Genomic DNA, 14,837 nt, shown 5'->3' on the forward strand with positions numbered 1-14,837 from the left:
TATTAATATGCAGTCACCCTGCTAATGTCGAGTTCTAAAAAGTGGAGTATTATGTGTTGTATACACACGATGCTAAATAGGGACGGACTTTTCGTGATTTTTCCGCGTTGCTGGACTAGTCGTGATCAGATCCGGACTTTTTGTGATCCCAAAATTTGCAAGGCTGGTGAAAATGGTTAAAAATGAAAATGCTAAATTGTAAATGTCTTCTTTCTATTATGGGCACAAAATGGTATGAAATGATACTGGAATTACTAAAGATGTTGGCTTAATAGAAATTTAGAGTGTATTTCTTCGTAATCTGAAGTATTTAAATTTGACCGAGTTATCGTTCGATTTCAATGCATTTTATAAAAAATTTAGTACCAAATAGCAATTTGCTTCGCCTGTTTACGTTTTTCTCAAATTGATTTTCCGAACTTCCATTGCAAAATTTAAACTTTGCCGTATCATAAAAAGAGCAGTGTCTTGTATTACTGACATATTCCTAAAGCCTGACTGGATTACACAGTATTCAACTGTTCCTATATACTACATTTGTGCACTTCCTATTCTATTTTTTGTCCGAATGATTAAGGGTTTCCCATAGAAAAAGCATGGATATAATCTTATCTACAAAGGGGGGGAGGAATCTTGTATGCGCAACTCCTCCGAAATAAGCGATTGGATTTAAATGAATCTTTCATAGATATCTTTTGACATAATGCCATAAGACTTCTCCTATTTTCATTTTTTTGCCTTAAAATAATATTTTTAAATGCATTTTAGCATGCAATATCATGAGTGTTGTTTCATCAACAATGATTGATTGTTAGTTGCTGAACATTCAGTGGAGATGGAGAATGGTCATGGAAAAATCCATAATGACTGATGTGTACATGAAATTATCACTGTAATTTTAAATCTATATCCTATACATGTATAACATTTTTTATCCGTTCCCAGTAATTATATATTGCTTTCAAATCTTGTGTTTATCTGTATTATGTTTCACTGATATTCAAAATTGCCGTTCAATTATAATTCCAATGACATAAGATTTCATAAAACAGTTCACTTTCTTGAAATTTTCTGTTTTTAATACTCTTCAACTTCATATTTGACAAATGTTTGAGTTAGCCTTCAAACTGTTTTGATAAGAGTGTTACTGATGAGTCTTATGTAGACGAAATGCGAATCTGGCGTACCAAATTATAAACCTTTTTCGCCCCCCCCCCCCCAAAACAAAAATGATTACCCTGTACGATTTATAACCTTTTATTGTATGAACAGTCCACATTTAGGATCTAAACTTCACATGTGTTTCTATAACACAAAAAAATAATGTAGAATGTTTGAACCCACCCCCAAACTATGTGAATTAACTTTTTTATCCTACATTGATCTTTTGATGTTGTCCCTAAAGAGGTGAGACTTAAATAAATTCTTGTCTCAGTGTCTTGTCTATATATATGCAGTCTATAGCTTACCGATGTAGAAATCGAATGACAGTGACAAATCGAGATCGAGAGAAAACGCAACAAGTCTTAAAAGCATGATCAGAAAGCTAAAAATTAAATTATTCTTGAGTTGTTTTCTTATGAAAGCCTTACAAAATTGTGAAAATGTCCTGTAAATACATAGTATATAAAGGCTGTGAATACAAAATATATATACCATTCATAGAAGTGTGTAGGTGTTGGTTGTCCTCTTTAAATGAACAAAGAACTAGTTTACAAATAAAGTGAAACATTCCCACATTAAGATTACCCTTTCCATCATTATATATGATATATTGCTCTCATTTTTCCTTTTTTTTTAATAGTTTTAATTAACATTTAGTAAATTTAATTTAATTTTGCTTTCAGTACGTAAGTAAATATAATCATAGTAAAAATGTCAATACATATTTTGAGTGACATCATAACTGCTAATGACTAATTTTTCCAGTGTGTCATTTTTGATTTTCATATCAATAAGTGATTAAATAATAAAAAGTTGTTCCTCCCAGTGGCACGGCATAATTAATCAATGTTGATACAGGTTTTTTAGACACTGTATGGAACTTAAACTGGTTGTAATTACAGTTTTTCTTGTCCGGTTTCATGTCCTGTCAATCGTATACACCTGGACAGGTAACATTGACTATCTTGATAAACATCTATGCATCTCATTTGTTACTTGTACATTCAAGACGTGGATTAAATACTTTTGTGGATGACTCTATCTTTTAATGCCCAAAAGAATGCAGTGTTTATGTTAAGGTTTACTATATACTAATCAGGATTTATAAGTTTATAAGCTTAATTGTTCGATCTAAGACAGACGTATTGACTATCAAATTGTGACCGTCTTCGATCAATACTCCGTCTATTGGATAAGCTTCTTGTTGTGACATATCGCTTTATTTTCATCCTAATCACAATCGCCGTTTGCTCAAAGTTATTGACACAAAAAGTGTCGTTTGATGTTCGTTAGAGCGTAGGAAATTCAAACCATTTAAACACCGTACATTTTAGTGTATTTGTTCCGACCGTGACTCAGTCAATCACCTTAGTTTTTTTCATTCATACAAAGGTTTATCAGACATCTTTAAGTTTGTAGGACACCGTGCGACAAGGATATCTACACAAATATGTACGACTCTTACCTGTGACATAAAAATTCTTTTAATTTTACCTGTATGTGCAATAAAAGAATAAACGAGGGAGAAAGTATGGCAATAATAAAGACTTTTTTGTGTTTTTCAAATACAAGAGTTGGAACATTAATCTGTGGATGTTATACTCTGGTATGTATATTTTTAATAGAAAATATGAGAAAAACCTCTTTATCACTTTTATACTCATTAGTGTTTGTTGTCTTAAGTTGTAAATTAACGAAGGCAATTGCATTGGTTGTCTGAAAATATAAACCGACATACAAGCAGATAAATATATATACCACATCAAGATTCAGTGGCAGAACCAGGGGCCTAAGGTGTTCCACTCACTGTGACCAAAACTTTTTAGCGTATGTTTTACCTTTTTAGGCCAATTTTTCGGGAGGGCCTTACGCCGCCCCTTTTTGACAAGCCATGTACCCCTCGCATATATCTTGACAACAGCGCGTTTATTTTAAGTGTTCAATTTTGAATATATCTTATTAGTATTCATACAGACATCTGTGCTTTGTTTTTTATTACCTACTTTTGCTTTGTCATTTATCATTTTTGCCACGGTGTAATTTCCATTGACCTATAATTATGATAATTGTACCTCAAGATCTTCTTCTTTTCTGACTGAAAACTTGCATGATGGAAAATGCATACAGGTGAGAGAAAATTGATTAAAATGTTTCATCATAGTGAGATTCTGTTCAATGTGTACATGTAGAAGATAATAAAGTGTGTAGATTATCATGATACATTTATAACTTTGAAGGAGTTCATTGGGTTTTTTCTGATGACAGTGTATTTATTATCTAAAACTGAATTTATACAATGCCTCTCACCATTAAAAAAGGGATACAAATAAATTATACCATATCTATTAAAAAAAAAAAAAAAAAAAAAAAAAAATACAATACACAATATTGTGAGTTTATTAGCTATACTTCGACTTTTGGTAATAGTTATCATCGACTTCCTTAGTTCCAACAATAAACAACTTGTGTATCACTTCTTTTAAAGCAAACATTTTCATGTATTTAATTTGATCAATGACACTTTTCAATTTGGTTACAATTAATTTCGACAAAAGAATGGTGTGGTCAAATAGTTTCAACCTTAAGGGTATTGGTATGAAGCCGTATTGTGACAATGGTCGAGTTATCTGGACATCATTCAACCTCCGGTCAAACAATAATGTCAGAATAGAGAAAATTGAATTTGATCCTATTAGCATGAAATATAAATACAATCCATTTGGAATGCAATTTTAATTTTAAGCCAAATATAAAAAGATGAAAATTCTTTCTTTTCAAAATATTCTTATCAATACAGGATTCAAAATCAAGTTTTGTCGTAGTATTTTAATAAGAGAAAAGAAAACCCTGAAAAACATTAGAAAAAATAATGAAAGGCGAAACAAAACGCTAAATCTGAAAATCATCACTTTTGTTGATTTTGAAAACAAACAAAACTTCCGAAACTTCTCACGTCTTTTTCCCTCCCATTTCATCTTAAACCAAAAAAGAGGGTCTATAAGAAGTTGATAGTATTCTGACAATATCTTATGTCCCAGGATAAACTGATAAAATTTTTTCTCCTTATAATTTCGTTTCCTTAATAATAAAAAAAAAGCTTAATCATCAAAGAAATGTCGTTTTCCTGTAAACAATGAGAAATTAATTAATTCTACGAAAAAAACATATCTTGTCATTGTACATAGTAAAACATGATATATCTGTAATAAGAAAATGACATCTGTAATTTTCATACTTTTTAATTAATATTTCCCCCTGTGTAACAAAAAATGTAAATATCTGTTGCTAACAACGTGTTACAAAATATTTTATTATCACAAATATCTTATAAACAAAACTATTTTATAACCTTTATCGACAAATGATATATTGAATGATTTAATAGTAACATATTAAATTTCATAATAATTATACTGCTAATCAACAAATCATTAATATTTCTATTCAAATCTGGTCCGGACGTCAATCGTTAGTTGTAATTTTCAAAAGATCTCAGGTGTTTTAATATCGATCCTCGCATACCTGACATTCCAGGGAAATTGACTTTGCATGCAATTTGTAAAATTAGTCATTCGGATTATCGATTTGCATTATTAAGGGGTAAATACACAGATGTACTTCAAAGAAACCGTGGTTAGAACAAAGTGTGGTTGGATTTTAATTGCTTAGTCTTTGAAGTGGTATATCAAAACCCCAACCCTTATTCCAACAACACAACAGACTCACAGTAATGAAATTCGCGAAATTTAATCAGTATTAAATCTGATTTTCTTAGTGCATGAAACACAAACACCAAGGGGACAACAACAAATAATATGTCAAAGAGGGACAGACGGCACCACTGCAATACGTATACAAGATAAAACACAAAAATTGTTCATACAAAACAGAATTCAATTAAAAAAGATAGACGTGCAACAACAGAACGACATTTAAGGATTAATTTTCTGTATGTAAATGTACAACAGAAGAACGACATACGTGAGTTTTTACACATTTGTACATGTTTGTTCTAACGGCTGCATTTTTTACAATTGCTCGTCTCTTTTTCCACTTAATTTCAAACAGCTCATATTACAAGTTTCGTTCCTCTATAAAATGAAATGACAAAGATGCTAAATCAAATGAGAAAATCTCATTAAAACTATTGATCAAGGTACTAACCCAGACAGTATTTGACGCATAAGACATGACAAATATATTCAATCGAAATATTTACAGTAAGTCAAAGAAGAAGGATCGATATGCCTTGAAACCGTCTGGAATTTGATGAAAAACATGCACTTTTTCTAAATTGTCGGTCAAGGATGGTTATGGAGCTTTCTATGTAGTGCTTAAAGTACAAGAGTTGATGGTAATAGCATGATACCGTGTTGATATGATGTCTGATGTCAAAACAAGACTTAAAAATAAAAACTGACTGAAATGAAATTATACTTTCCGTTTATAGAGCTTAGCTAGTCAAAATATGTGTAACATGCAGGCATGTTGCATCCTGATCGATTCCAGCAATGTAAGCTGTTGCGTATTGTATTAAGGCATTGAATTTATACAGATAACATTCATGCTGAACGCACGGGTTAGTTTTGAAGTAAGGTAAACTAACTGAGTGGAGAACTCGAAATGTACATATATTTTTAAAAGATGCGATTAAGGCAAGAAAATCTCACTCCCAAGGCTTGAACAATTCAGTATAACATACGATCAACTTTAAAAAGAACGATAATTTTTATGAGTTTGTTTTTAGTTCGTATATCCGACATTTAGAAAGACTGATGAGCTATTCTACTGATGAAAAGGAGTCTCAATCAAAGCGATTGTGATAGTTCAAACATGTATCAACATTGTCTCACACCTTCTGTTTCAGTGTTAATAATCTGTCTGGAGATAGTCTGTTTGATCTAGGGAAATCTTAACAAATAGATTATGTTTTGTCACTCTGTGTTCGTTGATAACGTACTTTTTATGACACATCGGCGATATTATCCCTTGGTACTGTTTGTTTTTTTAAATAGCCAGTAATTGACCGTAAGAAGATTCACATATTTTATTAAAACACCACGGGGTTTGACCAGGGCTGGAGGGCTATTACTCATTGAATCAATAAAGTTGTTATATTTCCTAAATTAATATTTATGTAATTACATATACATTATATGATTATAAAGCCACTATCTATCCCGGGGACATGTGTGCTTTATATGTGTCCATAGTTGATAGACTTGTTAAAAGGGCCATAAACACAATAACACTAGAATAAATGTCTTCTTTTCTCTTTGATTTTAAAACTGACAAATTTTGACAAGGTACTTGTTTGTTCTTATCACCTCTGGGGTGTTAATGATATTTTAAGTGTACATAATTACTTATACAAATTTATACATTCATGTCAGTACAAAATTGTGTCAACTTTGTACAACACTATTCACCTCACCTCATTAAAATGCTCATATAAGGGAGAAACCATTTAACTTCAAAGGGGGGAGGGTTATGGTTTTTTGTCAAAGTCAGAATTTTTGTTCAAGGGACATTCAAAACCCACAGGGATCACCTGCTGTGCTGCATGAAAATTCAAAGATTGTTTATAAGTGTATTGGCAATACATGTAAGAAGTATATATAATACAAATATTTTCTCACATCAAACTTGATGATAACTTTGAAATTCATACGAAACAATTAAAATTTTGCATAACCGTTTTGTATGCCTTATTAGACTTGATATTCCCATGCTATTTAAAAGTAGAGTTTAATGAAAAGATGGCTAAACGTTCTTTGAGTGTTTTATTAGGTATCTGTATAATGTGAGAATTTTATTTTTTTAATTTAAACCGAAACATTAATTCTCCATTTCAGTCGTTAAATTGTCTCATCCAAAATCGATGTACTTAACTTTTAAGTATTAAGACACAAAGGGTTAATGATATTTATGCATTTTAAGTTTCAATGTATTGTCACTGAATGTAAAGAAGGAATTTTATATCGCATGTCTAAAGTTGAGTGCCATTGAATTTTTTTTCCAAATGGAAGTTTCGATGTCTTTGTTTTTTTTTTTTCGATTGAGGAAAGATTTAGATTATGAAAAGAGACATGTCATGTAAAGTTGCATTGCTGCACCTTTAAAACATTTGATTAAAATCATAAAATATCTAAATGTTATGAGAAGCCTGAAGACTTTTACTCACTGACATGAAACGTCATAGCAAAAATTAAAATATCTACTATGCTAAAATGACAAAATCAATTTTGAAGCTCAATAAGACATTCATGGGCGTGGTTGGGGTATGTACACGCAGTTTTGATAAAAAGGGAGAGGTCCGCTTTTTGTTTTTGCTGTATATTTGGGGGCGGTGGGAGGGGGGTTGCCCAATGTCCTGATCCCCACTGGGGTGAATGTTTCAATCTTTTTTACTACAATCTTAACTTGATATAAATCAAATCAAATCAAATCAAATATTTATTATTCCAATAATCGTCCCACAGGGGGCATTTACAATTAACAATTGTGATAGTATAAGCAACAAACATGAGACATTGTACAGTATATAACGTGACAGATATTATAATAGACAATGAAAACAGCATTAATAACAAAAATACATTAAAAGTACTCTTGAGTATTTTTTTTCCCCTTCCTTCCTTATGTCCAGCAGTGTAAAAAATAAAAAAAAAAAGGTATTAATAATAAAGTTTGAACAAACTTATTTCATTTGTTGATGCTTCTGTGTTTATATTTCTTGAAAACGATTTTTAGAAATGAATTCCTACATAAAGCTTATAGACAAAAGGCCATTCGCACTTGATTTGGAGTAAAACAAATTTTAATACAAAAATGACAGCAGTTTTCTTTTGAAAACAAAAAGATGAAACTTTTTTTCTTCATTTTGCGGATAAAATGCTTCTGTAAGTCTTTGGTTGTTTGTATCGTTGTGTTGCTCGTTGAAGTTTAGCCAAACTTCTTTTTTATTCACACTCATTTGCTCTAAGCTTCAGAAAATATTGTTGTATAATGAACTTTTCATGTAAATAAGATAGATAGATACATTTGTTATTTCCAATCGAGAACTCAATATGGGCTAAATCATTACAATGATTAGAACATTTTAAACATTCACAATATAGTTTCTTTTGAACAATAGAAAAACAACTCAGATATGGAATATAATATATATGTTTGCAAGTAACAAGGAATAATTTCAGCTGAATCGAAACTTACATAAAGTATTTAGATGCCTCTTTATACACGAACACAAAAGATAAAATGATATCATCCCTGGCAACTCCAGGCTGATACGATGGTATTTACTGATACGAGAACTGATATTGAAATGACTTAGTGTAATGATCTATATAACTAGTATCTTACCACAATGTATGAAAAGAAACTTTTATATTTTGTCTCTTTGTTGTTCTAACATTTGCCGTCTGTGAATTATCAACCGGCAAAATTTACTGTACTTTTGAAGATCGTTGTCTCTTTGTATTTCAAACATTTGCCATCTGTGAATTGTAAACTGGCAACATTTACTGCACTTCTTAAGATCGTCTATTTGTTCTTCTAACATTTGCCGTCGGTGAAATGTCAACCGGCAACATTTACTGTACTTTTGAAGATCGTTTTCTCTTTGTACTTCTAATATTTTCCGTCTGTGAATAGTAAACTGACAACATTTACTATACTTCTTTTAAGACCGTTGTCTCTTTGTACTTCAAACATTTGCCGTCTGTGAATTGTCAACTGGCAACATTTACTTTACTTTTGAAGATCGTTGTCTCTTTGTACTTCTAACATTTGTCGTCTGCGAATTTTCAGCTGGCAAAATTTACTGTATTTTTTTCGTTCGTTAGGGGTCGTTGGAGGGAAGCATTGCTTTCATATCATTGACAAGTTAAATGGGTTTAATATCATAAATTAAATGTGCAACAATCCTATTTTTCAGATTGTCTCCCTTGTGTGCCTTGTGTTTTACCTTTTCCGGTATGTTGGTTACCAGTTAATACAGGATTCTCCAGGTAAGCTACAATATCAAATGCAAAGTGAACATGTTCAGAACTAACTAGTGAATTGAAAGATTCATTCAGTAAGACAGAAAAAGCAAACATCAACTTTTTTATAAAGTTGTTTGAGCACCTGAAGTTTTTCTTCTTCAAAACTTGCAACAATAACTTGCAAATCGACCATTATGAAAAAAATATAAATCGCAAAGACACACATTTCAACTATTCCTCTCCCTCACCCCCCCCCCCCCCCCCCCTAAAAAAAAGGAAATAAAAGAAAAGGAAAGACAAGGGAAGAAATAAAAAAAATAAAAAAAATATTGGAATTAAGGGATACTACAATGTAGAACAAACTTCTGATATTAGTCAGGTCCAGAGAAAATGATAGACTCTAACTTTTTACTTTTTTGGTAGTCGACTATAGTTATTGAACCTAACATGGATGAAAGGAGATGTTGCTTTCACGTCAATGAGACAGCAACACAATAAAACAAACAAACAAACAAAAAAACATATATATGCAAACATACGGTTTTCAACAATAGACAGAACTCGTGTCTATAAAATATGTCAAGCTCTACTACTTCATTAATTTAGGTAACAACTTATATAATTTTGTATAATTTGCGTTATATCTGATTCATACACTATTAAATGCAGATTAAAATTGCTCGCGGAAAGTAAAATATGAGAAGTTATGATGTTGATTGTATGTTTTACAGAATACAAAGGGATAGTATACGCTGGATTTGTGTTGTATGGTTTAATGATAACCACGTCTCTAGTCCTAATACCCGGTGTTCAGTTGGTAAGTTATTATTTTTATGAATAGATTTGTTATAAAATTTGGTTAACTGGCAGTTATGAATTGATTCAACGGGCCTATTTTTTTCAAAATCAATACAAAATGCTTTTGGAAAATATTCTTTTAGTTCTTAATCATTTCCCAGCAATTTATCGTTGTTTTCGTGTCTGTGTTGTTTTTAAAAAAAAAAAAAGGGAGATGATGTATGATATTCAATGAGACAACAATCGCCAATGATCAAAAGTCAAGGATATAAACAACTACTGGCTACAGGACGTCCTTCAACAATGAGCAACCCCCAAAAAATCTGTATTTATCTATTTAAAGCTGTCTTTAATCTTATGCTGTGTAATATATAAATTTGATAAATGCAGGAAACCGTTTTGTCTCGATTAAGAGACTGTCGATAAATTTGAAAATAAATGTTGGACTAAAACATATACAGCTTTTCTGACACTTTGTTCATGGTATTATCTGCAACTAGTCTTAAGAATAACATATCTTAAAATTTAAGCAATACAAAATAAGTCTATGAATATATATTTTTTTCTATAATTTTAGGACAAACGATATTTGTTGTTGCCATGGATATATATGTTAATTTTAAATGTTTTATATGAAACTGGTTCTGTAGCCTTACTCACTACAGTACACATGGAGAGGGAAAAGGTAAAATTTATCTCATAAAGTAAAATGTTGTTTGGTACATACATACCTCGTAATGTAAAACATTGATATTTCATGCGTCAAAAAATGCTAGTTAGTTCATAGACTCTTAATTATCAACTATAAAAAGGTATGATATTTTTTTGAGCACATAACATGTGTTTCCTGAATAACCACCAGGTACTCGCACGTGACCAAAAGTTATGACATCCAAATTATAAAACATTGACTTAAATTTTTTTAAAACCTAATCGTTTTATTCTTATAAAAATGATAAAAAAAGATAGAGAGTCCTTTGAATGGTTATTCTTGTGCAGTATAATATTTATCGCTAAACATAATTTTTTATATCCTGATGTAGTACTTAGAAACATGTGTGCAACAGATGTTTATGCAAAGCTTCACTTAATAGGGATAAATATGATATAAGAATTAAGATAAAATTGATATTATATTTACTGATTTACATTTAATTTAAGTATTTTTTTTTTACTTTGCAGACACTCCATGCCTGGGAAATTATATGGGTTTTCTTTTACTGTTTTAAACTCATAGCGAACGTAAGTGTATAGCTTAAAGCATTGCTATATAATGAATTAGTAATAATAAAAGCAGATTAAACTACACAAAAAAAAATCATTGAGTCAAATCAACTGAACAACAAAACTATTAACTATTTTCGAATTCTGTTATTACCTTTGTGTGTCAGGCAAAACAATGACACAGCATACACGGCTGTTTTTCTGCTCTTTGGTGGGTTGTTGTCTCTTTGGCTCATTCCCCATTTCCATTCTCAATTTTAAAGTATTGATTACTAGTTTGAATAGTAGAAGACATAGTCAGGACGATAGAAAACCAGTGATAAAATCTCCATTTAAAGACATATTCATATACATATAATTAAATATACAAGAAATAACGTTTTGGAAGGTATACACACAGAAACAAACTTTCCGTTGTATCTAAAATGAAATAGACCTACATGTATAATATACCACATCACCTTATTTTTTATGGTATATGTTTGACTATTTTTGTTTTTATTTTAGTGTTATTGTTTTGCCTGTGTTGTCTCACAATACCAAGAGCTTTCAGAAGGAAGAGGAACATATGAATATCTATACAAACCAGTAAGTTTATGTTATTTTTAATAATATAATTTATTGAGTTTGTGTTATAGGATCTACATGACAGATAATAAGTATAAATAAATGTTCATTAACGAGAAATAAAGAAGACCATACAACAATAAAGCAACAAACTAAAAAATATATCGAAAACTAAAGATTATGCAACGCAAACCAACTACCATGAAGAACTCATGTGCTCCAAGGAAGTCTTATTAGTCTTTTAAATGCTGTTTAGTTATGTGGAAGCTTCCGGGGACTATTGCTTTTGTACAAGATGGACATATCAAAGAAAAAAACCCAAACATATGTGTACTTTTGTCTCTGTAGGGTGAAGTGACAATTTATTCTCAATATTCTAAGAGCTACAATTTGCTACATATCTGTACAGTTTCAGATGTTGTATTTAGTATAAATAACTAATATATCATTAAATGCATGATTTTATACAGATCTTTTCCATTTTCTAAAATATGGTTATGATTTTGCAGAGAACTCATCGGTCTCACAGATGTCGACAAGACTTTTCAGTTGAAACATTTGAACTGCCATTCGGATATCACTTGCCTCCCTACACAGAGAGTGATCCGAATAAAGAACTAAATCCTCCAAATTATGAACAAATATATCCACAACCCAAAGAAGAACCTATATCAAATCATTCACATACGTTTAATGTGCAATCAAGCAATAACAATTGTTATCAAGTAACGGTGGATATTGTGTGGATATGATTATATTATTGTGTAGATATAATGTGGATATACCTTGAATCGAGTCCAAGTGGATCTTTGGATGATATGGAGTTTGTGCTGTTTGGAAAAAGTTTGCAATAAGCATGAATGACAGACGCAAATTTGAAGATGAGTGCTACACATATTACGTAAATACAATGTAGCTCCATTGTGGTAAATGGAGGATGTAACATCTGAAAATGGTACACTACTCAAGCATGGTGGTACATGTGAACAAAAGCTGATATCAGTCCCCGGAAGGGATATACTACCGAGCAGTTACAATTTGTTGGCTTCTATTGAAAAGATCAATGCCTCTTATTGCCTGTCGTGAAAAATGTGATAAAACACAGAGAAAGGGAGTAAATTAGCTATTTATTAACTAAATGTTATCTGTATGTGTGATAAACAAATGTCCATATGTAACTGTTTCTAGTCAGAACTACATGTATTTGTTAAACAAATTGTTTTTTATAATTTAAATGACAACTTTTGCTATATTCTTGAACTGGCTAACACATTGCTCAGAAATGAAAGTGCTTTAATGAAAACTCAGGTAAAAAGTTGTATAACCTAGAGATTTACCTTCTGAAACTGATTTGTCATGATTGGTAAATTCTGGTTTGAAGTAGATTCTGTCCCGTTTTGTACAATTAAAGTGAACCTGATAAAACAAAGTCTGCCAGTTAAAGAATTATTATGGTGCTAAACTTAATAATTCATTTTACAATTAATTCACAATTCATACTTGGTGAAATATTAAAAAGAATCAAATACTATGTTTGTTTATTTTAGGATTTTATAAACTTCAATTTATCACATATATCGATTGCACTGGACGTATTCCTGTTCGCGAACATAATGAAAAGCATCAAATTTTTACTTTTGATTGACGAAGAAACACATATGTATATTATTCGCTGTGTCTGGCCGGTGTTTCAAGCAGAAATTAAAAGGGGACACAACTCGCAACTCGTATGATACTGATTTAAATCTTTAGAATATGTGTGATTACTAGATTTACCTTCATCAGGACAAATCGATCTAAAAACTGGAAAACGAAAAGCTTCATACGGATATATTCTGAATATAACAAAAAGGGGACATTAAAAGAACAGGTGTCCCGTGAAACCGTCTGAGGTCACCTTTTATAATGCATCTGCAACCTTTCACATTGCTTTACTGCAATAACGTAATCTATTTATACAAGAAATAAAAATAGTCCAAATGTCGGATAGATTGATTGTTGTTTGCCGAACGGTCAGTGTCAATATCTAATGCAAATCTATGACGAAAATACATTTTGTTATCCCGGGGCCTTTTTTCTAGCTTACTAGACGGGCGCATTGCATTTGCGCCAATTTTTACAAAATCCAATCTCTCAATTCCGCCACAATGTTATATTTCATTTCAGTGCCAATATCTATTGCAAATCTATGACAAAAATACATTTTGTTATCCCGGCACTTTTTCTCTAGCTTCCTATACTGTATTGGTTTTTGATAATTGTTGACCGTACAGTGGCCTGCAGTGGTTTACATCACTGTCCTTTGGTCTTTATTAGATAGTAGTCTCATTTGCATTCATAAAATAGGTTGAAATCGATATTGATAGATAGGATTTAACTCCATAGAAAACTGAGGACTGAATAACACAAACCCCAACCAAAATCCGATCTCATGTGCTCCAAAAGTAAAGGTAAGCAAATCCTGCTTCATATGTGGTACCTGTCGAGTTACTCATGGAAAGTACACATTCGGTGATAAGACTCATTCAGTGATGTCACAATCGAGGAAAAGAGGACGGAATTGTGACTACAGCAATTGGAATATATCCGTGGTAATATGTGACATAGATATTCCATAACGATCAAACAAATCATGATGGCGTCAGTAAGACTTATACCTCTACAACCAAACAAATCATGATGGCGTCAGTAAGACTTATACCTCTACAACCAGGACATAAGCACTGAAATAACGTCTCAACTGGCAGATATATATATTCAATATGACGGATATACAGGCACTGTTGGGATGTTGCTACATAGAAATAAAAAGTTCACAACAGGAAAGCTGAAATCATCCCTTTTGTCAACATTGTCAATTTCTAGATGAAAATTACGATACGAGGCAGGCTTTACTGGATCGGTGGTATCTTTCATTTCAATGTTGATGGGGTAGATGCGTTCAACATATTAAATTGTTTAGTGATAAGAACTGTCATTGAAGTATAACCTTAGCGCTTTTATTATTGTTCTACACGTCACAGTGAGGCCTTCAACATGAGATCTACTCTGAAGTGCAGTCACCAATTATAGGACGGTTATATTGCATATCTGCAG

At 31.6% G+C, this 14,837-nt stretch overlaps 1 protein-coding gene across 2 annotated transcripts; it reads left to right on the forward strand.

The window, feature by feature from the left end:
• The first annotated feature begins 2,043 nt into the window (after positions 1–2,043).
• Positions 2,044–13,272, forward strand: LOC127715580 (uncharacterized). Of its 2 annotated transcripts, none has more exons than XM_052221668.1 (7): positions 2,044–2,770; positions 9,104–9,176; positions 9,884–9,969; positions 10,528–10,635; positions 11,133–11,192; positions 11,682–11,762; positions 12,251–13,272. In XM_052221668.1, exons 1-7 carry the CDS (start codon positions 2,663–2,665, stop codon positions 12,491–12,493), a joined length of 759 nt encoding a protein of 252 aa, XP_052077628.1. In that variant the 5' UTR covers positions 2,044–2,662; the 3' UTR covers positions 12,494–13,272. The 2 variants fall into 2 exon arrangements, with proteins under 2 accessions (XP_052077628.1, XP_052077629.1); XM_052221669.1 differs by lacking the exon at positions 2,044–2,770 and adding an exon at positions 2,787–5,145.
• Positions 13,273–14,837: the final 1,565 nt, after the last annotated feature.

This window comes from Mytilus californianus, unplaced genomic scaffold, assembly GCF_021869535.1.
Source record: "Mytilus californianus isolate M0D057914Y unplaced genomic scaffold, xbMytCali1.0.p SCAF_9, whole genome shotgun sequence".
NCBI classification, from domain to species: domain Eukaryota; kingdom Metazoa; phylum Mollusca; class Bivalvia; order Mytilida; family Mytilidae; genus Mytilus; species Mytilus californianus.

Bases quoted from the DNA above. Each gene is read 5' to 3' on its own strand.
- LOC127715580 (XM_052221668.1), top strand. From the start codon at position 2,663: ATGTGCAATAAAAGAATAAACGAGGGAGAAAGTATGGCAATAATAAAG. The intron at 2,771-9,103 runs GTATGTATATTT...CCTATTTTTCAG, and splicing joins TCTGTGGATGTTATACTCTG to ATTGTCTCCCTTGTGTGCCT. The intron at 9,970-10,527 runs GTAAGTTATTAT...CTATAATTTTAG, and splicing joins TAATACCCGGTGTTCAGTTG to GACAAACGATATTTGTTGTT.